Below are 27,208 nucleotides of genomic sequence, written 5' to 3' on the forward strand. Positions count from 1 at the left end.
ACTACCTAATAAACAACAGGCATCAGCAGGAAGTGAACAAGGTTAACATTTTGGTGATTAAACTTCCACAAAGCAGTTGACATTTTCTAGTAAATTAATCTGCAAATTAAATATCTCTGTGGAATTAGTGCTATGACTCATTACATGGCAGATCATGTAAAAAGGGGTAAGCAGTCAATCCTCTGGATGATAAAGCAGTCAAATGTACGAAGCTGTAAATGGCTCAAAAGCCATCACAGCTTCTTGAACAATATCATTGCGTTCCATATATCTTTCATTGCTGGGTTGTGCCTCTTTATTATGTTTGGGTTTTGCTACAACATATTTTATAGCAGCTTATGCTAAGCATCAGACAGTTGGATAGGCTGAAGGGAAAATGAGACTTATTTTTCCTTATAGTTGTCAAGGCGAAGGAAAAGCATTCTCAAGTCAGGTCCTTTAAATCAAACACAACTTCATTTTTCCTATTCTATGGAGAAGATGTTAGTTTAAATAGAATGCTGTGTATCGTTTACTTGATTTATTGGCATCTCTTACAGTAGTTTTTCTTTATAGTTTGAGTTATTGAAAACATTTGGAGGTAAAGAATGAAAAAGAGATGAGGGAGGAAGGGTTGAAAAAAACCCAACAGATGATGGCTTGCTGAATTCTAGAATTTTTACATCTTTGGAGTAACATTTGTCATGCTGTCTAGTTTTTCTCTTTTCCCCCTAACGGATTCCTCCTCCTCCATTTCCACTGTTCTCTGTCTTAACAACACATTCCCTTAGAAAGTGTTTTGCCACCTTCTTTCTTGTCTTTTTCACACATCTCTCCTCTGTGTGGTGACATTGACTATCACATTTCTTTCTAACAGAGAAGTAATTGCATTCGTAGTCCTACTTGTCCCCTTTATATAGTGAGTGAATTGTCAAGGACGTACCCCCAACAGGAGACCAGAGGAAAATGTCACCAGGAAAAGTGAGGCATATGGCTAAAATCCTGCTCTTGCAAAGTGGGCAGGGGTGTTCTCAATGGCTCCTCTCCTGGAACTCCTCTAGAAATTCCCCGTTGGCTGTGCAGAAGCACAATAGCAGCCTTCAAGGAGTGTATCCTCAAAGCGCTGCTACTGAGAGGAGGCAGATGGAGGAGACATGCCGGCTTGATGATGATAGCAGATGTCAACAAGTTAACAATCTGAAAAGGAAACTAGCAGCACAGCAGTGCTTCTTACCCAAATGTTTTAAAAGAGGAGGGGAGGGAGGGGGAGAAGAAAGAGAAGCAACACAGAAAAGATACAAATCAGTAGTGCTGATCAGTGAGAGCTGTAAAAGACTATCTGATGCTAAATCTGTGAAGTGGTGCTGTTGAGTGGATTTATCTAAAGAAGTATTTCACTATTAGGCTGTCACTAAGGAAGAGCATTTACTTCAGATGCCATATGCCAACTGTGCAATTAGGCTTACAGTCATACATGCATGTGTAGTAGAGCAGGAGGCAAGTCTCAACCATTTGAAATTGCTCTTGCATAATGCTCTCTTTTACAATCCTGGATATTCAGTTGCTTGTGCTGCTGTGAGGGTTCTGTTGTTTGGGATAACATCTTTTAGTTCCCCAGGGCTTAGGAGGATATGTTAGGGGTATTTGTTTCCTGTGTTGTTGGTTTTTGTTGTTTGGTTGTTTTTTTTTTTCTCCCTTAAGAATAAACTAGATTGTTAGACCTTTTAAAATACTCTTTTACATTATAAAGCAACTTAAATTTGAAAAGATTAAAAGAAACATACTTTTTTTTTTTGTCTGAGAAGAAAACCTACATACCTTATTATATGAGGAACAACTTGGTATTTTGTACTAGTGAGTAACATCCTAACATATATATACAACAGTGGAAAGTCTCAGACAGCTTTAACAAAAGAATTTCTTAATTTGTGAATAGTGCTTGTTTTGTAGGCCAAATTTTTATACCAACAGCCATTGCAAAACACGGAGTGGAGGTGATGATGTTCCATGTAGCTCTGGATGGCCCAGTGTCACTGAGCACTTAGCACAGACTTGGAGTAGGTTTTCCAAGAGTGTTATGGAAGATAAATTCAAGCCAGGTGCAAGCAATTAGTGAAAGTATACTGGGCCTTAAAGCCACATATGGGCCTAAGGTGAGATAATGCAACCTGGAACAAAAGTCTTCTGAGTGTGTGATATATGGTGAGAGATTCCACTTACTTCAGCCCTTTGATAGCGCTGACAGTAGCTGATGTAGTTATTGCCCTTGAGAGGTGCCTAGTAAGACTAGGAAAACCATAAATATTTAACCCAATTACATGCTTTAGCTACTGTTGGTGTGATTTAAATAAAAAAATCTCAGGTCTTGCTGCTAAAAGTTCTCATCAGTGTACAGAATTCTTAGAGGGGAAAAAAAAAAGTTAAAAAATCTGAAGTTTGGAAACTACTTAGATTTATTACAGCAATTTGAATTTAATTTTATGTCTGTATGATTCAGCTAAGCTCTTCTCTGGAGCTTTTATATGTTCGGTTGAGGTCTTGGGTCAGTCACGCTGCAAATAATCTCTTTTTATGAGTAGACTCAAGGCATGTTTGTTTTCTGTGTATTGATTTAGGAATAGAAAGTTAGTTCCCAACCCAGATCTGAACAAGTAGTTGTTCTTGTAATAGCTGCAGCACATTTTTTCCTTGTCTGTGAGGAGATAAATGCACAACTTTCTTTTTCGCAATGTACTGCAGGAAAAAAAAAAGTGCTTGTTGCTTGAACCTTGTGTGAAAAAGTTTGCATCAAATGATCTCCACAAAAACAAGCTCTCCACAAACCCCAAACCTCTATTGCCTAATAGAGCAATCGTGTGCACAACAAGAAAAGAAATCCTTCATGGTTCTTGTAGCTTCAGTTAAAATACAGAAACTTCTATTCCCAATGGATGTTTCAAAGGCAAGGAAGCTGCTGGACAAGATATCCTCTCCTGGACTGCTGTCTTTCTGTCTTTCCTGCAAAGACTCATAAGGTGCAGAACACAGCAGAGCCAGGATGCCACACTACTGATAGATCTCATACATGCCTCTGTCTCTACTGCTGCCGCTCCCCAGGAATGAACCGACATTAGTACCTCTGCTAAAGGTCAGTGCATTGTGACGAGCAGCATAGTGCACCTTCCACACTCTGCAGCTACAGCTGAGCAGTCTGTACAGTGGACAAACCACATTTAAGGGCTCTGATGTTCTTCATTTCACTGAGATGGTAAGAGAGAACCTGTTATGCTAACCTATCCAGCTGTTTTGTCACAAAACCCCAAACACGTTGGGGCATTGGAGACAACAGAACTGTACTAATGTGAATTCATAAACCGTTTTTACAGGAGGAAACCTTTTTTTCCCCACCATGAGTAGAAGTCGCAGATTACATTGTTCATAATTACAAGTAGAGCATTGCTCTTGCTTGCCCAAAATCCTTCTAAGAAACTAATCCTCAGATTTTCATAGTTTGTGTGAGATCAGCCAGATATTCAGGTGTTCAAAGGGCTTCCGATGATTTTGTTTGCACATACTAAAGATGCCTCCAAAGGTCTTCTTTTTCTGGCATCTCATAAACCATCCAACCAATCAGGTCCAAGAATTGCCAGCATTTTAAAAGCCAGGCATCCCTCTATGTATAAGACAGAATTATTTTTTATCTAGTCAATACAATATTTTTATATGTGGAGGGGTTTTTTTGTTTGTTCCTTTCGTGTGGTTTGGGTTTTTTCGTTTGCTTTGTTTTGGTTTTTTGGTTTTGTTTGTTTGTTTTTTGTTTTGTTGTTTTTTGATTTTTTTTGTTTGTTTGTTTTAAATGAAAAGCCTTTTAAGGTGTGGGAAGTCTTTCCAGGATATTTTGGGAATGGAGCATGCAAAATAAACTGTGAGTGCCCAGTGAGGAATCTGTACTTGTTTTCTGTTTGAGTCTATGAATTCCTCCGCATTGATCAAACTCAGCTGGATTGCACTGCTCTTAATGCCTCAGACTGAACAGGGCATGATGAGATTGTCAACCCTGCAAGCCCTGCACTTTGTTTGCCCATTTTGTGGTACTTAAGTTTATTCCCTTTACTGGACTCCTTCCCCTCCTCCCGCCACCACCCAGTCAGTGAATTTTCCTTTTCTTTACCTGAAGCTTCTACATCCTACCTTTTATTTCCCTATGTCATGTCTGCTTCCCCTCATTTACTGTGTCCCCTGAAGCTTTGTGATCTGCACAAATCCTCCCATCCCCCTTCTCTGATTTGCCATTTCTGATCATTATTTTGGATCTTCTGTTCCCATCCAGCATGAAATGGTTTCTGCTGGCAGAAAGACACAGCAGCTTTACTGAATGTTCTTAGGTTGCCTGACATTGCTTGATAACAAAGAAATTGTGATTTCTGATAGGTAATGCTTTCAGATCTTAAGTCTGGAACAGTCATAGGGCAGAAAACTCCTTCCTAAAGGCATATTCCCTTATATTTATTACTAGCCTGAAACACCATCTTTCTGAGGTACCAATGAACCTTTACAAAAATCTCAGTGTAATTTAGTGCTGTATTCCTTAAACATTTAAAAAAAATAAGGGTTGTTTTTTTTTTTCATTTAGAACATAAAAATTCAGCACCATGCACAGAAAAATCCTATATACTGTAGTTATAGACAGGAAAAGACAATGAGATAGATCTTACATTCTTACATATTCAGTGTTTATTTTTACATTGAAAGCTATTAGTGTTTCTTCCTGATATTTTTTTGCTGACAATAACAGGGTAAAAATGTTTTATTATGTAAATGATATACTTCTAGCACAGTGTTTTAAAATGAAAATTACCTGTATAAAAGAGACTTTCCTTCATTGTACATAAGCAGCTGGAAATTGGTTTGAATGCATATGCAGCTAGTGGTCACAGTAATTTTTATGGGAGCAGGTTTGCTGTAAGTCTAGGTACTGTTCACTTTAGTTATGCTTTCAAAAATGTTGGACAAGAGGAATGAAAAAATGCTACAGTAAATGATGGATAAAATCAAAAGCTAAATGCTTAAGGTGTAGATTTTTAGAATTCTATAGTCAATTATCTAATAAACTCTAATAATTTTAATGAGATGTGGCTCTTTAATTTCCTTTTAAAAACTGAAGACTCCACCCTAAGCTGGTAATTTTTCAGTCTTCAAGTAATAACAATTATATAAGTTAATACTTCTATTGACATCAATGCAAGGAAAGAGTGTGGGGAAATATTAAGACCATAGACAAATAAATTCTTGGAATCTTTCACTGGAGTAAATAGGTGAAGTTTTTCAATGCTAATAGCTAATACAACCTCCATCATAAAGCTTTCTTCATCTGAAATCATTGGGTGATGAAATTTACTCCCGCGGTTTAGCAATGAGAAGCCCCCTGCTAAAAAATGCCTCAGCTGAAGTTATTTCTTTTTACTCATAAAGTGTAGCTTTTGCATATACAGTTGAGAAGGTGTGAAACATTATAGCCCTTCTGTGTTTAATTGTTTCTGCATGCCCTGGAATTTAAAGAGAATTTAGGATGTGTTTGGCAGTAGCTTTCCCTCTATAATCAGGTTGCTATGGTAAACCTATTATTCTAGACAATGAAAGTATGTTTAGTGAAGTGCTGATCCCTTTTCAGTATAATGTGAGCCTCAAGTTACTTTTGAATGATTGAATTTGTTTGGTAGGTATTGTATCACTATAACTAAGAGAAGGTCACAGAATAAAGTGTGGCTTCTGTTATTTTGGTAGTATATACACTTGACAAAGTAGTAGTATGGCTGAAGCAAGCTTACCCTGCAGAGATCTTATACTGGTTTTCTCAGGGAAGCAATCTGAAATTTATTGTTACAAAATGTTACTAATTTCTGTGTTGATGTATATGGTGATAAAATGAGACTTCAGAGTTTACATTTACGACATCATGTATGTGTGCTGCATGTACCCTGCATCCTACATAGATATCTGTTCAGAAGCAAAAGGACTTTAATTGTCTGTTAAATTATTTCCACAGATTTTCCACTTTACTTAATCTAATCAAATCTCAGTACTTGTGAGAGTAAAAGGTACTTTAAGCCAATACCAAGTTGCAATTATTTAGTGCCACTACTAAATTAACTTCTTTCATTCCTAGTGCTGATTTTGTCACATTTCTAAAAGAAAAGGGATGATGAACTAATACTTTGACTATCAATTTTGGCAGCAGTGTACTAAACTACTATAACTGTATCTTTGAATATTTAAAACAAGGAAATAACTTGGAGGAATCATTTTCCAGAGTACTTACTGACTGAGGTTTCTGTCCATTTTCAAGACACTTTCAGTTCTGCTGAGGTCTGCATCAGATGATCTAAATCATACCCTGAAACTAGGTGGGAGCCAGCTGAAATAAAATATGAGGCACAAATATCAGCATGGAATTTGGGTTTTTTGAATATATGTGTTGGTATTTCATTCATTAGTTCAGATGAGAAGATTGAAAAAGTAGAGCCTAAATCCCTTTGTGCTTGATGGAGAGGACAATCTGAGATTGTACATATATATGACAAAAATGTGCCCCATCTGCCTAGGGATGGGATATTCATCAGCTTTTCTTGCTGGTGTATCTGTTGCACATTAACTAAAATGAATAAATATTAATTGCAGCAGGGACTGAGAGGAACCTGTTCCCATTCCAGTGCAAGTGCCCAGCCACTGGGCTCCCAAGTCATTCTGACTTATTAAATTAAGCATTACAGAAGGTAGTACTTAATTACAGAACATGCAGGCGCCTCATTACAGAACCTTCTTTTGTACCTCTGGAGGATTTTCCATCTCTGCTGACTCCTCTCTTCAAAGCAACTTATTTAAACTGATTTTATTGTCCTTCAGGCATCCTCCTTAGTACAGTGTTAGTTGGCCAGGATACCACTGTTAAGGATGGTTCTTTTGTTTATTTTATAGAGTCTTCACAACAGATGGGTCCTGTTCATCAGGTATCTATCTGCTTACAGGTGACTGTGCTTTGGGACACTGTGATGTGACATTTTTGTACACGTAGCAAGCTTGTCTAAGGTGTATGCATAGAAAGAGACTGTGAGAGCCCGAAACAGTAACAAGTTGGACTCATTAAAAATCTCCATATATTTAAATACTAAGGAATGATTATTTTTTTTTTTTCCCCCAGTTTCTAATGTAGCTGTTCTTGGTAAATAATTATAGGTTAGTGAATGCAGGCAAATAATATCAGTCATTCTGCAGACAATCATATCTTAAATGTTGACATGGTTACCAAATACAACTGTGATGTGGTAGATGCATTTCCTATAGTAAGTTTCTTTCTGGAGTGATTATTCTCATATAATTGCCAGTGCAACTGTTTTAAAAAAATATATATTATTAAGGTATTGTGAAGTATTTGCTGTTAATGCTCTCTGTCAGCATGTCTTTTATTAAGATTCTTGCACTTTAAACTGATCATAAAATGTCCTTCTAGATTGAATCCTGGCACATAGAATGTCAGCTCAAAAGTGCATTGTACAAGTACATTGCTGCTTGGGAACATGAAGAGTAGAGCAGCTATAAAATAAGCTGAGAATTTTTTTCCATAGGTAATAAGATTTCTCCCTACACCAACATAATTAGACTGGAGTGGTTTTTTTTAGAAAAAAAAAACCCAACAGTTCTAACCTGTGTAGATTAGACGTTTCAAAAGAAAAAGAAGAAAAAAAAAAGAAAAAAGGAGAGAGATTAAGAATAATTTAGCAGTATGTGTTGACCTAAAAGGTTTTATTGTCACAAAACCTAGTGTTAGAAAAGCCTTACTAAGGGTCTTCTTAGCAGTCCTTTCCCGAGGGGAAATGCTGAGACGAAAGACCAGTGTGTGCAGTTCTGGTGTTCTCAACATAAAAAGGACATGGAACTGTTGGAACAAGTCCAGAGGAGGGCCACAAGGATGATCAGGGGACTGGAGCACCTCCTGTATGAAGACAGGCTGAGGAAGTTGGGGCTGTTCAGGCTGGAGAAGAGAAGGCTGCGTGGAGACCTCATAGCAGCCTTCCAGTATCTGAAGGGGGCCTATAGGGATGCTGGGGAGGGACTCTTCATTAGGGACTGTAGTGATAGGACAAGGAGTAATGGGTTAAAACTTAAACAGGGGAAGTTTACATTGGATGTAAGGAGGAAATTCTTTCCTGTTAGGGTGGTGAGGCGCTGGAATGGGTTGCCCAGGGCGGTTGTGAATGCTCCATCCCTGGCAGTGTTCAAGGCCAGGTTGGACGAGGCCTTGGGTGATATGATTTAGCGTAAGGTGTCCCTGCCCATGGCAGCGGGGTTGGAACTAGATGATCTTAAGGTCCTTTCCAACCCTAACTATTCTATGATTCTATGACAGAGTATTTGAAGAGTTATGTTTCTCAATGAATAGAAAGTGTCTTAGATAGCCCTGTGCGTAGACTATTTAATTCTAATTGCATTCATGTTAGAGTGCCTGAGATGTGCTTAATATTTTAGATCAATTACAGAGGTTAATTGTGCAGTTAAGCATGTGCCATACTCTGTTATGCAAAGTTGAGATATGAAAAACATACAATGCCAATTATTGCTTATTGTTGCTGTTTTCATCAAGATATAACAGTAATATCTTTTGCTTGTTGCCATGGAGAGGGAATAGTTGGTTTTGTTTGTTGATTTTTTTTTTTAATAGTGTTTATGTGAATGCTTTAATTAATACACAGTGACTTGTAATTTGCTTTTGGGGGGGTGAGGGCGTAGAATAAGTTTGGTTTATTCCTTCAATTATTTTAGTTTACTGAAATCATGACTCTAACAATTATTTATTCTTTCAGGGAGATGTGAATGTGGCCAATGCGCTTGTTTCCCTCCAGGAGACAACAGAGTTTATGGCAAAAACTGTGAATGTGATGATCGACAGTGTGAAAATGTGGACGGCGATGTCTGTGGAGGTATGTATCCACATAACATAATCTATATAAATCCTGACAATGTATAACTTTGTTCCCTCTGATTTTATAACAGAATGTCACTATAGACTATTGACATCATTGATTAATTATAACAGATTATAGATTTTTGGAGAGAAGCAAGCTCTGTGAAAGCTGAATATGTTAGTGAATATTTGTTTTAAAGCTTCAGAAACGCTAACAACGAAGTAGATTAAATACACCTAATAGAAAAATGTAAATTCTATATTAGAACCCAAATTCCATAAGTGTTCATTAGAGGCGAATAGAGGCACGTAAAGGAAAATCTGAAAAATTAGGTAAATTTACTTTGCATTTAGTACAGTTGATGTTTTACTGAGAATATTGTATTTTATCTAAAAATAATAATGACAGCAATACTTTTCAATGTGTCATATTCACCGACAGTGATATGTCTGTTTTCTAAAATAGTAGTAAAAATTTATTATGAAAGAATCTGAAATGCTTGAGCTACGTTGTCATTGTAATTGTACATGCAGGAGGTTTATTTTAATGTTGACAGTGAAAACCTTATTTTTCGATTTTTTCAGTAATATGTTGCTGTTAAGCAGCATATCAGGTTACTTTTAGATATGTAAATGAGTATATACCATATGGTGTTTTAAAAACAGGTGAGGAGTATTTGTCTTAAATGCTCTCTTTCTAGCTTTCACTGGCTCTATTTCAAAAATTACTCTTTAATTCTTAATATTAACAAAATAGTTGGTGCGTAGAATCATAGAATCACAGAATCGTTAGGGTTGGAAAGCACCTTAAGATCTCTATGTAAGGAAAAAGAATATTGCTTCATAATCCTGTGTACATAAAAAAAGTCTGACTAAAGGGAATATTTCTTCAAGGTGTTGGCTATGCAGAATGTAGGAAATATATAGAATCATAGAATAGTTAGGGTTGGAAAGGACCTTAAGATCATCTAGTTCCAACCCGGTGCCATGGGCAGGGACAACTCACGCTAAATCATATCACCCAAGGCTTTGTCCAACCTGGTCTTAAGCACTGCCAGGGATGGAGCATTCACAACCTCCCTGGGCAACTTATTCCAGTGCCTCACCACCCTAACAGGAAAGAATTTCCTCCTTACATCCAATGTAAACATCCCCTGTTTAAGTTTTAACCCATTACTCCTTGTCCTATCACTACAGTCTCTAATGAAGAGTCCCTCCCCAGCATCCCTATAGGCCCCCTTCAGATACTGGAAGGCTGCTATGAGGTCTCCAGGCTGAACAGCCCCAACTTCCTCAGCCTATCTTCATATGGGAGGTGCTCCAGACCCCTGATCATCCTCATGGCCCTCCTCTGGACTTGTTCCAACAGTTCCATGTCCTTTTTATGTTGAGGACACCAGAACTGCACACAATACTCCAAGTGAGGTCTCACAAGAGCAGAGTAGAGGGGCAGGATCACCTCCTTCGACCTGCTGGTCACGCTCCTTTTGATGCAGCCCAGGATACAGTTGGCTTTCTGGGCTGCGAGTGCACACTGAAGCCGGCCCATGTTCACTTTCTCATTGACCAACACCCCCAAGTCCTTCTCCACAGGGCTGCTCTGAATCTCTTCTCTTCCCAACCTGTAGCTGTGCCTGGGATTGCTCCGACCCAGGTGCAGGACCTTGCACTTGTCATGGTTAAACTTCATGAGGTTGGCATCAGCCCACCTCACAAGCGTGTCGAGGTCCCTCTGGATGGCATTCCTTCCCTCCAGCGTATCAACCAAACCACACAGCTTGGTGTCATGGAAAATTCTAGTTTGAATGTTGAACCTGCCATGGTAATAGTTTGTAACACTTGGTGTATTCAATAATATGAATGTGTATAAAACGAATAATTTGAAATTTAATTTTGCATAAGGGAAATAAAAGCTGATAAAACCACTGAAAAGCTGGGTCCTATTTGTTATAAATTAAGTACTTGGGAACTGAAAAGTCATCATTCTCCATGGTTAAAAATACCTCTCCCATTTATGTCATTCATATTTTTTATTATTTGATGGCATTTTTTTAGTGTTTATATTGGTAATGCTATTGCACATTTTTGAAATTATAAACAAAAATTCTGTTGTTCCTTATTAGAAAGGATACAGAGGCTGGCTGAAATACCTCACACTTATATGAAGAATCACCTCAACACCTGACCAGTGTCCAACTTATTACTGTTCAGGAGATACTTTTCAGAGATATTACCTGAATAAGGTCTCCCCTTTACTCTAAATAGCTTTGCCCAAAAAAAATGGTAGAAATTAATCAATTATTTTAAACCCATACACTTTAAGCTTCTTTTCATAATTTTGAAACAACTAATAAAAAGGAAAGCCAGCTCATGAACTATATTAGTCTCAGGCTCCATTTTTTTCACTTCCATTCAAGCTGATAGTTTAGTTACTAATGATTCTCTGGAGGTGAAAGGAATTATATGGGAAAATGCATTTCGAGTGACTGTGCCCTGTTTGAAATTGCATTGCGCAGCATCTACTGACAGCACTTCAGAAAGCCCGCCCTTTGATTTTTGCTGGTACAGGGACCTGAGCTTATTCCCAATTCTTTCCCTGAAATCTTAGGATAAGCGCCAAATCAGGAGTCATGTTGTCCTGGGCTTTTTTTTGTGAGTAAGAGGAGAGTAGGAAATGTGGCATATAGTGATTAAAACTACCAAGATCTAAGCTGACCTCTGAAGTGCTTCAAGGAAGACTAGAGCATCTTTGCTTACTTGCAGCTCTCTGAACTTGGTGAGGTGATGCTGGTCTCTAGAGTTTTACTCTTCCCAGTTAGAAGTCATGCCACTACTAATACCGTCCTCTAAAATTATTGGATTTCTGTTGTAGATATGTTGGGATTCCAGTGGCAAATAATTGGCAAATTATTTTTTCATGTTCTTGATATTTTATTTCTTGTGCTATTTCTAAATATAATTTGAAGTATTTTTAATTTATTCTAGATTTGGTTGTAATTTACTCTCTGAAGCATGTTTCTGTGTTGTTCTTATTTTATGTTTCTATTTACTTTCATTCTTTTACAGAATCCTCTCTCTTCTCATGCCACAGAAATGCTTCTTGTGCTTGTCTGATTTTCCAGTGGGAAGTGCACTGAGATTCAGATTAAGAAATAGAGATGTCTTACTAATCATGTGATTCTCTTCCATACACCACTTTTCCTTCTCTCGGCTTTCTTTCCTTTCCAGAAACCTTGTTTTCTTTCACCATCCAGTGTCCATCTGTATTTCTGAGCTACTTCTCTCGAGACCACTCCTGACCCTAATAACTTAAGGCAGTACCTATTAAGGCATAAGTACTTAGTACAAGAATGTTTATCTTCAGAGAATCCCCATCAGTTCCAGCTTTCTGTTCACTCACCACTTAGTAAGTGAATTTCCCTTACTTCCCGTCACCTTCAAACTTATAATATGAGCCATTTACTCCTTTTGCATTTTCTGCTACTTCATCTTTCACTCTAGCTTCTACCAACATTTTCTTTTAGATGCCTTTTCCCACAGTTTCTGACCAAATGTAGGAATTTCTGCCATTGTTATCCTTTTCAGATTCTCAATAGCCTCTGATGTTACTGATGATATCTTCAACAATCTGTAGCAATTGCCGGATATTTTGCTTGGCTGTCACTTTGTATCCTGATAATATTTTGAATATTTCCTTTGATATTTCACACATCACTCTTATTAGGAGATTCTACCAATTTTAACCTTGTTTTCTTTCCTTTTTGCAACTTATCCATTTACAGCACTTCTCTCATTAATTTGGCATACACCTCTCTCTCTCTTCCTTTCAGGTTTGTTCATGCTTCCATCTCAGCCTGACCCTCTTGACACCTCTTGCTGAACTGCTTATTCCTTCCTCTTTCCTTCTGTTTTCATTACTATTTTTCTGCCACTGTTGCTATCTAGGCAATCACTGTCAAGCCTTCAGAGGATTGTAAGCTGGACTCTGTGAAAGTGCAGGGTCTGACAGTGAGCACTGAGTACCAGTAAACACAAGAAAGGCGGACCAGTGTTTTCAGATCAAATGCATGCTGAAATGAGAAATGTGAATGACAACCTAAATGCTTTGAATAAAAATTGGTATTGGCCTCCTCTGACCAGCAGAGATTGATTAATAGCTTGCTTTCCAGACCAACTGTCCATGCGACTGTAGGAAGACATGAAGCGAAAGATGTGATAAATTAGGGTACAACTGAGTGAGGCCTTATTACCATGTTTCTGCATGATTGTAGTGAGTCATTCACTTAAAAATTCAGCTGTCCATCATTGCAGTACCAGGAATAGAGACATTGCATCTCCACAAAGATAGAGGTTGCAGGAGGACTTGGCATAGATTCCACAGCACTCTGCTATTAGAAATGGATCTATAGAATCATAGGGAGCCTTGAGTTGGAAGGGACCTTAAAGATCACCTAATTCCGAATCCCATGCAACAGGCAGAGATGCCTTTCACTAGACGAGGTTGTTCAAAGCCCCATCCAACCTGGCCCTGAGCGTTTCCAGGGATGGGGCAGTCACAGCTCCTCTGGGCAATCTGCTCCAGTGTCTCACAACCCTTATTGTGAAAAAGTCCTCCTTATGTCCAAGGTAAACCTATCCTCTTTAGGTTTAAAACCATTGCCCCTATCTGTCACAACAGGCCTTGGTAAAAAGTCTCTGTCTTTCTTATTAGCTGTCTTTCCTAATATTGAAAGGCTGCGATAAGTTCTCCCCAGAACCTTCTCCAGGCTGACAACCTCAACTCTCTCAACCTTTCTTCACAGGAGAGGTGTTCCAGCCCTCTGACCATCTGGACTTGCTTAAACAAGTCCGTATCTTTCCTGTACTGGGGACTCCAGAACTAGATGCAGTACCCCAGGTTGGGTCTCATGAGAGTGGAGTAAAGAGGGAGACTGACCTCACTCAGCTTGCTTTCCAGGTTCTTCATTCGTGTTCCTCTTCCTTTATTTGTGCTTCTGCACAGAGACTCGATATGCTATAGCTGGATGAGGTGTCTCATTGCAGCCTTTTTGAGATAGATATGTTCTACTTAGAGGCCCATTCCCTACAGTTGTTTTTTTCAGTGATGTAAGTTTTGCCCAGGTGTATTGCAGTTATTGCAGTATTTAACATCATGTATTCTTCAACTTTACTTGGTTCCTTGAGTCTTTAGTGTGCAAGTTAAGTGCTTTTGGTGCACAAAATGACTGGAGAATCACAGGTCGCCAGCATTAGTTCTTTCTTGGCTCAGCTATGTCACTGATGTACACCAGGCTTGATATTTACTTACCTTACTGTTCCTGATGAGAGATATTTTTCCCTGTCCTCTGAGGTTATGGCTGTGCTGCTAGCTGCAGGTGTGTCTTGAGCTTTCAAGTGTCATTTGTTCCCCTACTGTGACTAGTCATTGATGTCATGGTTGGCTGCTCCACCTCACTGGGTGACTGTTGTCTATTATGTTCTGTTCTCTTTCAAGATTGAGGGCAGGCAGGCAACAAGAATTCAGAACAGCAAAGATCAATTTGAAATTGATTTGGTAATGCTTTTAATGCCATTCATTTTGATTCGTGCTCAGGACCATTATTGGCCTATTGCCACAGCAAAGTATCAACCACTGAAAGAATAAAACTGAAGCCCTTTCGAATCTTCTGCATGCTACACATTGGTGCAGGATTATGATGCTTAAAAACTCTACAATAAAAGCAAACCGAACAAAACCAGTAAAAATGGTTGAAGTTCCACACAAGTTTGTCACTAGGGCCACTAGCAAAGGTTGAGACTCATAACAGGCAACCCATTCCTTGCACTAATATTGCTTCACAGAAACAGAAGTAGATAGGGCATTTATGGAACTCTCAAATATACCTAAAATGCAAATTAGGAGAGGAAGATAATATCAGCCTGTCTCCCAGCCAAAGACAGCTTTTGGCACTGACCAGTCTATAAATTCAGAGATGTGAATACAACTCCTGACATGGCTTCTCAGACTACACAGGACATAATGTCAAAGTCTTCAGCTGCCTAACATTAGCCACCCTGTATGATTTTTGATAACCAAGGCTACTCTTGCCTGACCCCAGCTTGGCTCCACAATGACCCAGGGATGCCTGCCTATTTGCTGCCTTCATGTCCAAGGATGTCCTTGATGTCTTAGGATATGTCAAATGGCATTAGGCATCTAAATATAATGGTTACAGAATTTGCTAGATATTTTTATATTATTTAGTAGAGATTCTTGTTATGGTATTTCTTATTGAAAAATGCCACATGCTCATTAGCTGCTACAAAAAAGTGAAAATGTTTTAGGTAGTGGAGAAGTCAAAGGCTACCTGGCATAAAGTTACTGTGATTTAGGGTTTTATTTTACACCAGAAAGTAGAGACTTAATGATTCAATGCCTACATCCTTGCACTTAATTTACTTCATCCTAGTTTTAAGGGACATCCAGGGACAGCAACAGATAAATTCAAAAGCATCAGTAGGTACTGAATTAATTTTAATTGGATCTTTCTGTTGAAATGAGCAGTAAAGGAATTAGGAGTGCATCAACATTGATTTTGATTAGTTGATGATTAATAGATATAATTTGCAGATCTAAAAGGGATTTATATGTTGAACCTCATATGTTAGGCTACAGATAACCCTTACACTGTACTCATGCTTCCCCTATTTGAAGTCTGTGTACCATGTGCAACTAAAGCCTGTCTCTGACAAGGCCATGCTCTGAAGACTCCAAGTCATGTGCAGCCATGCCAACATCCCTTGGAAGCCTGTTCCAGTATTCATCATCTTTGGAATGCTGTTTTGTTTCTCAAATGAATTTGTCGATATCAGCTTTTCTCTATGGTTCTTGCTTTGTCTTTCTCTCATATAGTTTGATAAACCCCATTCTACTACCTTTAAAGAAGGCGTTTCAGATCCTGCTAAAGCATTTCTTAGCCCTTTCCCCCCTTTTTTTTTTAATTTCTTTCCTATTTTTTTTCTTTTCTTTTTTTCTTTATCTTTTCAATAGGCTAAGCAGATACAGATCTTTTAATTTAATTCAACAACCCACTTTTTCTGCCCCTTGAATTCTTTCTTTGGAACTTCTTGGGACTCTTCCAAGTTTATAAAAATCTCTTCAAACATCGATATCAGAGTGAGGACTTTAATGTCCATCTCATTAATGCTCTAAAAGTTCCTACTCACTTCTGTCCCTACTCAGTCCTTTCCTGGTACATGCATATGATAATGTTAGCCCTTTTCATTGCAGTGCTTCACTTGACGGTTATACTGAACTACCTGTCTGTTGTGTTGCTCAAACTGGAGCCACAGTCTTTATTATTAGACTTGGACAATACTAAGTGACCTATTATGTAAATAAAATAGGTAACTAGTATTTTTTTCACATTTAAATTTGATTTTCCTAACTGCAGTTGTCACAACTGTTCAAGTAATGGAATTCTACCGATATTCAATAAAAAACAAAATCAGTGATCCGGTAATGCTTTTAACAACTCTTTTAGCATAGGGCAGGTTAATGAAGCTTCCTCATTTAAAAATATTTCCCCCAGGTAGATGTTTTTTAATATTCTCTTATGCCAATAATACAATGGAAATTTCTTTATCACAGTCCTGTAATAAAAAAATAGAAAATCCTGTTTCTATTGAAATACAGAGAGAAATATTTGTTTCATTTACTGCATTGTTCTAAAGCAGAGATCCTGCATTACTCTGAGATTTTTCATATCCTTTTTACACTTTTAAAACTTCCTATTTTTCATCTGGTTATGTTATTAATTATTTTGAGGAACTCATTCTTTTGAGTTGCCAAATTTTGTTTGGGGTTGACATGAGTTTGCCCTTTGTGAACATAATCCGGTCATAGTCAGTCTACAGATAAGAGCCACCTTTCTCTGCAACGGATATTTCACCTTTTTCCTCAGGCTGACATTCCCATGTAGTGCTGCCTTTTGTACTAGAAAAATTATCATGCAGGTTGTTTGGGAACTCTGACAACAGTTTTGTGAGTAGTCCTAAACTGAAGTTTCCTACAACCACACAGTTTTATTTCCAGGCGCGATAAGAAATAATTCATCCTAGGGTCCAGTTTGATTTGGGCTGATTTGGGTTACAATGGACCTCCGCTAGTAATGTGTCACAGCTTTCTTTGTTACCTCACTCATATTTCATATTTAAATCTTGTGGTTATTGGATTTACTGATAGTTTTAAACAAAGTGACAGTGTCTTTAACAACCATTTTTTTCTTGCCTGCTTCTTCCTCATCCTGAATCTTCCTCATTCCTGATTGGAATTAATGTTTAAAACATTCTGTTATATATTTAAATGTTCATTAACTCAAGTCTTCAACACAGGTTTTAATAAGTGAAGATCTATAGTCTCAGAGCTATTGCAATATAGAATTTGCTTGTGATTTTAAGCGTTTTTAGTTAAATATGAATTGATAATACACCAACACTTTCCAGTAAATCTGTTTCATCTGAATAGATAAAGTAGGATTTTATCATGTTACCAAATTCAGTTGGACTGGACTTCTTCAATTAGAGATTTTTCTTTTCCCCTTTCCTCTATGATTGCTGTATTCCTGAATTTTATTCTCCTCTATGGAGGGATTTATATTCAGATCAAAAGGACCCAAGAGCAAGAGGAGCAACCTGTTGTTGCTTATAAGTTTGAGAGTCTGGGATTTATTGGAATGAACCTGGGACACTTTTAATGTAATTTGAATATTACATTCAACTGAAAAGCCCTTCTTTTTGATCAGCTTGTTTGGACATATTCAGACAAATGCAAAGAGCCTTTGCAAGGAGGATATACACAACTAAATTGTGTAAAGCAGTTTTTCGTAGGCTAGCACATACTGAAGATAACAAGGAGTTAACAAGCACTAGGCTATGCACTTGCATCCTCACCACCCTGGTGGATGAGGCATCCGAAGAGCTGCAGCTGCCCAAGCTGGTGTCAGCTAGGAGTAAATATTATTTTTGAGAAGTTAAGACAAAAGAATCATTTATGTTTTGAGGATTTATATGGCATCAAGGAGAAAAATGGTCATGTCAGAAAAATGCATGTCAAATTTTATGCAGTAAACTGTAAATTCTGTTTGCTGCAAATTTATAGATTATTAATTACTTTTTTATTTGACTTATGTAAAGGTTTTGCAGACATGATCAGTCTCTGCATTCTGTAAATCATAATGACCATACAAGAAAAACGATACAAAATTATTTTCTCAGTAGAATCAGCATGGATTTCTTACTATTCACTGCTAAAATGAGTACAAGTATTTGTATCTCCACAGATAATTTTCCAACACCGTTATCCAGTTTTATATTTTGCTCTTCAGTGGTTGAGCTATTCTCAAATCAATCTATAAGTTACGAATTAAAATAAAGAAGGCAGATAGAAATGCTCTGTGAGAAGCCTAGCTATAAGTTAATGTAGACAATTGGATGACGTCTACCTGGAAGGAACATATGGCAAAGTCAATATGCTTATTTTCTATCTCTTGTATTTTTATTTGTGGTATAGCTGTTCTTATTTCCCAATCTAACAAAGAAACTAAAGTTGCATTAAGCTTCCATTGTTGCTAGTTATAAAGTTTTAATATTTTATAGCTGTGAAATGCATATATGTAAATTTGTAATTGCTGAATCAATACTGCCATATTAAAAATGTGTCATTGTTACTGAGCATTTCAAGTTGTATAGATAATGAGATCAAAAACCTCCAAGATCAATACACAGTCTGGGGTACAAAAATTATTCTGAACATTTAGATCACTGTATATGACAGCTTCAAGACTTTGGAGCACCCAGTAATTAAGGAATTACACTTATAGCAAACTACAAAGTTTGTGTCTCCTTTGGGTTTCAGTCAGTGCTGCCTTCCCACTGTTGTCTCATGAGAAGTCCACAAATCAGAAAAACAAAATTGGTGATTTGCCTCTGCTTCCTACAGTTCCATGCTTTACCAGATACTATTACTGCTTGTTCCCAGCCCATGATCCCAAATTATCTCAGTTCCTTTGTTTCCACTCCCTTGGCCTACATAGCAGGTAGAATAGGACAAAAGTCACTGGTATGTTTTATTTGCTTCTTTTAAGCCCAGTAAGCAGAAAAGCTAAGGAATGATCTCCTCTACTGCAGAAATATTATTCAAGGTTGAAAAGTGAAATTCTGTCCGGGAGATATTTCTTAATTATTTTTAATTTATTTTTTTTTTCTATTTTCCATTTTTGTATTCTTGTCTGCATTTATTGCCACCTTTCCTTTCTTTCTGGCCAGATTTCCTACTCTGTTATTCAACATATTTTCTGGTTTTATGAATCTTTGTGCAAATAGTTCTCAAAAATTCTGTTTCTTTATTTTTTTCTTTTCTAAACATTGATTATCACTTCTAGCCTCTATCTTTGACCCAAGTTCAAGGGTTTCTTTGGCCTTTTCCTCGCTTGTCACTCCCTACCTTTCTTTCCCTAACATTTCAGAGTGTATTCCTCTCCCCTTACCCTCTGTTTTATGGTTTTTTTTTTCTTTCCTCTTTTCTTTATGTCCTTTCATTTCTCCCTGTTTCCCCCCTTATTATTAATAATCTTTTGATATCTATGTCATTGCTTTTGTACTTTTGTTTTGCCTGTCCATCTTCCCTCTCATTCAGACTTCTTGTCTTGATCTGGGAATTGACATCTATGTGTTCGTGTGGAGAGCTGGGATAGCTGTGCCTGGAAAGAAGATGCAGAACAGCAACAGGATGTTGTTAGGATGATGAAACTCTGCAGGTTGCCAGTTGGGTTTACATACAACCAATTATAGCAATTGCATGAGACCCTGGAGGAATTATCTTCATCCTTTATTGTATCATAGAGTCATAGAATAGTTAGGGTTGGAAAGGACCTTAAGATCATCTAGTTCCAATCACCCTGCCATGGGGAGGGACACCTCTCACTAAACCATGTCACCTGAGGCTCTGTCCAGCCTGCATATACATATAACCTTAAATGAGTTTAATTTGTAGTAATTGCAGAGTATGTTGAGCTCAGGCATTGCACAGCCACTCTCTCGACTGCAGCAGATAACCAGCAGTAATGGGCTGCTGGAGGAGATGGCAACTTTTAATTCCCTTGCCTGCTCTGCTGTGTGCTGTGATCCTCTCAGCCCCGTGCTGGGATCTGCTTCTTCAGTTAACAGTATGGGATATGCAAGTGAGACTAGCACCAGCCTGCAGGGTTGAAGACCTGGCAGGAAAGAGGTTGTGTCTGCCCGCAGTACACTGGGGATTAGGGAACGTAACATAAAATTGAGATGATGTTGAGCTTTTTGGATGAAGGGGCCCATGTGTATGCTTTCCTGCACATCATTAGGGCACCATGTTTAACCCAAGAATGAGAGAACTGAAGGAGATGACCCTGCTGAGAAGCTGTTCTGTCCAACTATCTGTCTGTCTGTCCCATAGGATGCACTTCACAGTGCTTTCTCTTTGTTTTGCTCATAACTAACCTTGGTGTCATTACAGGCCATGGTATCTGCTCATGTGGCCGATGCATTTGCCAGGACGGGTGGTTTGGAAAGTTGTGCCAGCATTCAAGGAAGTGCAACATGACGGAGGAGGAGAGCAGAAGTCTCTGCGAGTCAGCAGATGGCATATTATGCTCGGGGAAGGGTAAGATCTGGCAGCTGAGCCACCCCATATCAGTGCCCCTCCAGAGGAAAACCGTCAGGTTCTGGAAGACTAATGTGCTTGGCTGTGGGTTATCGTTTAATAGCCCTTTCTTTCAAAGGCACTTATTATTAAAAGGATGTTATATTTGGCTCCTTAATGCACTTGCATCCATTTTGTCAAACCCCCACCGCAGACATACGTGTTTAATAATGTTGCTGTCCTATGCAATTTCTTAAAAGTATATAATTTCCTTATGTGTTTATCTGATGGTCTGCATTGAACGGCTGTATATTATAAACTGTTAATGTTCCATCCAGATTGAGGGACAGAGGCATTGCCCACACTTCAGTGGGCAAGATGGCAAATGTACTATCTCAGGCAACGGTAGGAGAGTGTGCAACAGCAACTATCTCAGGTGGAGAGTGTGCAACAGCAACTTTTGGTATAATCACCTCCCTCCTCAGCAGAGCAGCAAAGGAAAGGTGGACATCTGCAGCCCCCACAACAGAATCCAACAAACCCTTATTTACTAAATTTTTATTCAGGTGCTTGCTTTAGTTTGTTGGGTTTGTTTGTTTGTTTGTTTTCCAGCTATGAAAAATTGCCCCAGGGAGGGATGAAATTTAGAAAATGTTGATAATTATCTGAAACTGTTCTCTAAGGTTTTTACCTTGCAGTCTTTCAGGCTAGAAAATTGCATTACTGGAAAGAAAGCTTTTTAGCTCCCCCATAATGCAAACTGCCTGTTTTTGTAATATAATATGCCTGAAAGAGACAAAAAATGGTTGGTGGGCCTGGCTGGAAGCTAAAATGCCCTCACTCCAGACTGGATGTGCCATTTCCCTTGTTCATATGTCTCTTGCACGGACAGGGAAGAAGCCTATTAACTGGAAGAAAACCCAGTTAGGGGCCTTTTACATCAGGCAGATTTCCAGCTGTCTCTTTAGTAGCTCTTGCTTCAGTGCAAAGGATATTTAAATGGGGTTTCCAGCCCGGCCTTCTTCCATCTGTATTATCACTTATCGGAATTCTCCCACACCACACCTTTTTATTTTGGGTTTTTTCTCCCCCCAGTTGTTGCAATGTCATAGAAAATAAGGAAGTTTCACTGTCTCTGCATTGTTTCCATGACTGTGGCTATCTTTAATTTAGTATGTGTGTAAGAGGATGCTGAGTTACTGGAGAAATGGAGCTACTGTGGTTTACTGCAGAAGTTAATTACTCTTAGTCTTGGTGTCCCTGTGATTTTTTTTTTTTTTTTAAATATAAACTGTGAAGGTAGGGAATATGCTCATAATCAATAAAATGCACTATATAAGAATCTAAATATAAATGTGAAAAATTATTTTGAAATTTAAAATATTTGTATTGTCTGTTACCTTTTTGGAAATATGGCTGAGAGCCTGTTGAATACTCTGAGAACAATTAGCTTTAAGCATGTATATCAAGGCTACAATTTACTTTGAGGCTTTCAAAGTATGTAATCTGGCAGGAATTTGCAGAGGATATTTTCCCTCTGTTCTCTGTGCTGCCCAGGGGATGGTTTGGGATCTGATCACTGATACAGGGTGGAGCAGCCTGAAAGTTGCTCTAGGTTGTAACCTGCTGCATGCAGGTACTGCTTTTAAACCTGATACATGAATGCTGGCTCCAAAAGACCGGATTTTCTAAGGCAGTAGCACACTGTTGAGTAGCATTTACTTTCTGTGCAAATTGCAAACCTGCCCCTAAATCCATATTCAGCAGCACTGGTGGGATTATTTTAATTTTTTAGGTTTCTTCAGCCCCCAAACACAGGTGAGCTTCTCGTGTGACCGAGGGTTTCCTTGAGGACAGTCAATATAATAAAGCTGTGTCATATTAGGCGCTATAGCAGCTTTGCTGTGGGAGCAGCCGGTCATACGCGAATGCTTGTCCCAGCAGAAAAATCCCTACGTAAGACAACCTCAAGAAGCATGTAGCCAGTGAACACCGAGGAGACTACTGTCTCCTGCCTCTTCTCTGACCAGGATGGGGTTTTATTTGTAAGACAAATCTATTCTTGATACTTAAATATCTGGAAATCATACTTTAAAATGTTGTTCACAGCTAATGTGACCAGCACTATCCAGAGGTCAACATGACAAATTGTTCTTTCTGTTTCATTGCATTGAGCCATACGTAACCATTACTGGTCAAATAAAAGGGAATTTTAAACCCATGAACTAATGGTGGTTATTCTGTCTCAGCTGGAAACCTAGCCAAGATATGCAAATGCAAAAATGGATTTGGGGATCTTGACTTTCTGTATGTAGGAGTTATGAACTCTAAGGAGTCCTGGTTTTCAGCAGGCAACTGCTGAGCACTGTCAGAAAATTACGCTCTGCTAACACAAGCAGAGTTGGGCATCCACATTGCTAGGGTGTTCTCGGAATCTTGGCTCGCTGACAACGCCACCTGTAGTAAAAGCTCTTCCCAAGGAAAACAGCAACACCCACCATGCTGCTGCCTCCCTGGCAGTAAATGCAGGGATGCAGATGGCTACTGTAACAGTGCAGGATGGGGGGCTAGGTAATGAGCCAAAGCCTATGCGAGAGGATCTGGCTGGGATCCCAGGGAACACCCTGCAACTCATTAGACTTGTTTTAATTAAACTGAGGAGCCTCCCAGAGCAGCATTCTCTGTTCAGGGAAAAGACATGATACATTTATTCTCCCTTACAGATTTTACATTATGGATTCTGATCTTCCTGTGTTAAATTTGCTGTATCTTCTGCAAAATAGTTTTAAACATCACGGGCATCCCTCAGTAGCAGCATCAGTGCCCGCTTATGCAGAATCCCTTCAGGTTTCTCACAATGTCGTGCTCTTATTAACTGCTTTAATTTCACTGAAATTCTCATACAATTCATCATTTTTAGCTGTCAGTAGCTTGTAGTTTGTATAAACAGAAACTTCAGTTTAAGTTACCCTCAAATATGTCTTAGCGTACCTTTCATACAGCAGCCATGCAGCATTTATGCTATTCCTCCTGTTGCTTTGTGCAATGGCGTTTTTCATCCTTGTGGGGAATGTCAGTATTTTCTATGCCCATGGCTCAGTAAGCAATACTAAGAACTCATGGAAAAAATAGATGCTCATCCAGATGCTTCCATCCCTAAATGCTCCAGTTGCTGGCTCTTCCTGTATGTATTTACATGTCGCATATGTTACAAGTTAAAACAGCACTTCTCTAAAATTAGGCAATGAGTTAAATTTTGTCAGTAAACACTGAATTACTTTCATTTTAATTAAAAAAAAATAAAGTAGAAACTCTGCTGAAGCTATTCTAAAGGTTTAAGGAATTAAGTTTCAGTAATCAGGGACACTTTGGTATTTATGAGAAAAACCTATGGAATATTGCTTGATAGTGACAGATAAATTCTTTTTCTTTTTTTTTTAAGTGTATTTGAATTTTTCCGTTGGATTTTATTCAGAAATCACTGAAAGAAATGGAAAGGTGGAAAAGCATCTAGGTCCAGCCCCCTGCCATGAGCAGGGACACCTTCCACTAGACCAGGTTGCTCCAAGCACTTCCAACCCATCCTTGAACACTTCTAGGGATGGAGCATTCACAATCTCCTTGGGCTACCCATTCCAGTGCCTCACCACCCTCACAGTAAAGAACTTCTTCCTTATATCTAACCTGAACTTCTCCTGTTCAAGTTTAAACCCATTGTCCCTTGTCCTATCACTACAGTCCCTGATGAATGTTCCCTCTCCAGCATCCCTATAGGCCCCCTTCAGATACTGGAAGGCTGCTATGAGGTCTCCACGCAGCCTTCTCTTCTCCAGCCTGAACAGCCCCAACTTTCTCAGCCTTTCTTCATACAGGAGGTGCTCCAGCTCCCTGATCATCCTTGTAGAACTCGTAGCCAAGCTTCCTTCATATTTTCTTTAATATTGCATTAAAAACTTTTGTGTCTTTGTAGTGGAATCATTCTGAAAATTTTGCAAGAGGACTAGGATTTTCAACTGCATCTAACTCATTTATAAGCATGTTCTGTTAACAGTTGACAGCTTCTTTGGTGACTTTTTTTAAATCCTGCCTCTCATAATTGAAAACTATGCGTATATTCATGTGTTGTCTTATTTGTTGTGATTTATTTGGTTTTTGACATTTTTGTATTGATTTGTGCTGTTACCAGTTCATAGGTCCCCAGAAGGATTTTTTCGCTTAGCAGTTACTAAGTGTGTCACCTTAGCATTTAAGTGTCTGAACTCTGTACAAGGTCAGGCAGCTGAGGATGGGCTCTGTAAAAGCCAACTCTTCAGCTGGGTATTGGAATCATCCGTGAGGAATTACCATTTCCTATTGGCATTTTTAGTTGCATAAAAGCCTCTCTTGCAGCCTTCTGACTCTACAGGCTTCCTGAGACATGGTTGCCTTGGGGCAGCTGTCCCTTTCCAGGATTCAGAGCCATGAACCTTCTCCTGAAGGTAGAGATGGCTCTGAGTCTTCCCTTAAAAGGAGGTTTCTGGTGTTTGGTGGGTTGCAGCATCACACGAAAGTCACCATGAAGTTCCCCCTTTGCTTGTGGGGGTGCAACCTGACATCCCTGAGGAGAAGAGCTGCTTATCCCAATGAGACGCACTGGGGTACTCTCCAGAAGCAAGTAGACTGCTGAGTCACCACTATGTGCACAAAGTCTTTCTGACCTAGAGGAAATTCCATGGGAGGTGGAGCAGTTTCTTTTGTGGTGATGAGGGTTTGAGGGGGTCTAAATCTGTTATTCTCAGGCACCCCTGGTCTTTTTTGGCCTCACCCCTAAAGATTTTAGATGAGGAGGGCCATTTTCTTCCTGGGTACGATTTTATTGCCTTCAGTAACAGTGGGTCAGGGACAATTTGAGCTTTTCTAGTCAAAAAAAGAGCAGTTGCTGGGAAGAGCAGCTCTGATTGTAGGCCTCTGAAACCAAAGAAAAGCTTCAAAATGCAAGTCCTGATTAAATGAAATAGCAGAATCAAAGCATTAGTAGTAACGTCCCACCATACTCTCATGTCAAAAGAATCCTTTTATTCAGAAAGCTTTTAGCTTGATGATTTTCTTTTATGCAACAGCTTCTTAGGCAGCAATTTTGTGCCTATGCGCACATGTGTGTGTGTGCACGCGTATGTCTGGGCATGTTATTCTCTAGTCTGAAAATGCCAGTGCTCTTTGTGAGTAATGTTTTTCTGTGATTTCAGGTTCCTGCCACTGTGGAAAGTGCATTTGTTCACCACAGGAATGGTACATTTCGGGTGATTTCTGTGAATGCGATGACAGAGACTGTGACAAACACGAAGGTCTCATTTGCACAGGTGCAGTACAGGCTAACACTTAATTGCTTCAGGAAACAAACTGTGTTGATGGGGATTATATTAAACAAAGCCTGGCTTCTTCCTCCACTGACGGAGGAAGTGCGTTTGCTGGTTATGCAAACCTGCTATAATTGTTTCTTTTTGCAATGTGATAATCAACTTAAGGTTTCAAAACACCAGTTGAAAGCCTGAGTATGAATTTAAATAAGTAAGCCAGCTATGAAATCCATCAAGACTTTTCACTGTAATAGACTACAATTTACTGCTTTTTGGCAAAGGACGCGCAGTGTGGAAAGGATGTTTTGATCATGAGATTTCTTTAGCTTTTGTTCTCTTACTGGATTTTCTATGTACATATTGCTTTTAAGTCATAGACAAAATTCACTTGTCTGATGATCTTGGTAGGTGAGTGGCATAGCTGTGTGTGTTAACAGAGCTTCCTGGCAATCAGGCAGTTCTCAGCGGGAGGCTGAAATACCTGACAGTTTTTCTTATGACATGATGACTAGTGATTAAAGCAGTTTCACCTTAATATTGTCTGAGAGTTCAGGTGGCAGATGTGGATAGAAATGGGTAGGCTGCCACCAAACCCTCATGACAAATCTAGTGACAAGAAGGAACACGGGAATTGTAAATTAACTCACTGGCTGCTTCCTGTTACAAAGCTTAATTTTAGAAATCTTTGCTGAGCAATTATTAGATGTGGAGGAAATCTGCAAGCCAATTAGAGTGAAAGTGGGAGGGCTGACACTCATAAATTGTCTCACAGCTACTCCTATTAGCAAGGGTCCTTTTCTGGGGGTTAGTACCCAAAATAGAGGCAAGGAGTCTTCAGCTTCAGCAGCTCTTCATAGATTCTCATAAAGTCAGTGGGAAGACTCGTCACATTGGAAACCCAGGCTGTAGAAGTCTCCAGCTAAGCATCCAGGAGTCATGAGGAATATTTGAATAAAACGAAAGTAACCTTTCCCCACTGCAAAATAGGGCCAACACATTTTTCATCTAATAGAGCGTTTGAGATATTATTTCTTTTTATAGCACTTCTGCGAATTTAGGTTTAAAATTTTTCAGTTTCAAAGTGATGTTTTTATTGCTACTCTGTTTGTAACTTTTTTATGTCCTTTTCTTTCTAAATGATAGTTAAAAGTAATCTTGGTTTTTCTTGTACCTGGAGGTACAGTGTGAACACAGAGCCTCAACAGCGGGGTACAAGTAGAGGTGGCATAATTGAAATATTTTCAATTCTGCTAATGGAATTATTGAGAGAATGTTATTAATGCTTTGTAAGTATAGGTT

General features: G+C 38.8%; 1 protein-coding gene across 1 annotated transcript in view; it reads left to right on the forward strand.

The window, feature by feature from the left end:
• Positions 1-27,208, forward strand: part of ITGBL1 (integrin subunit beta like 1) — a 134,973-nt gene that overhangs the window by 106,204 nt on the left and 1,561 nt on the right. The window contains exons 8-10 of the mRNA XM_057402106.1: positions 8,817-8,933; positions 20,448-20,594; positions 25,799-25,912. Coding sequence (XP_057258089.1) covers positions 8,817-8,933; positions 20,448-20,594; positions 25,799-25,912 — 378 coding nt within the window. The remainder of the gene's footprint in view (positions 1-8,816; positions 8,934-20,447; positions 20,595-25,798; positions 25,913-27,208) is intronic.

This window comes from Pezoporus wallicus, unplaced genomic scaffold, assembly GCF_028554395.1.
Source record: "Pezoporus wallicus isolate ANWC-B61680 ecotype Strahan unplaced genomic scaffold, APGP_CSIRO_Pwel_v1 contig_6520, whole genome shotgun sequence".
In the NCBI taxonomy this organism is placed as follows: Eukaryota; Metazoa; Chordata; class Aves; order Psittaciformes; family Psittacidae; genus Pezoporus; species Pezoporus wallicus.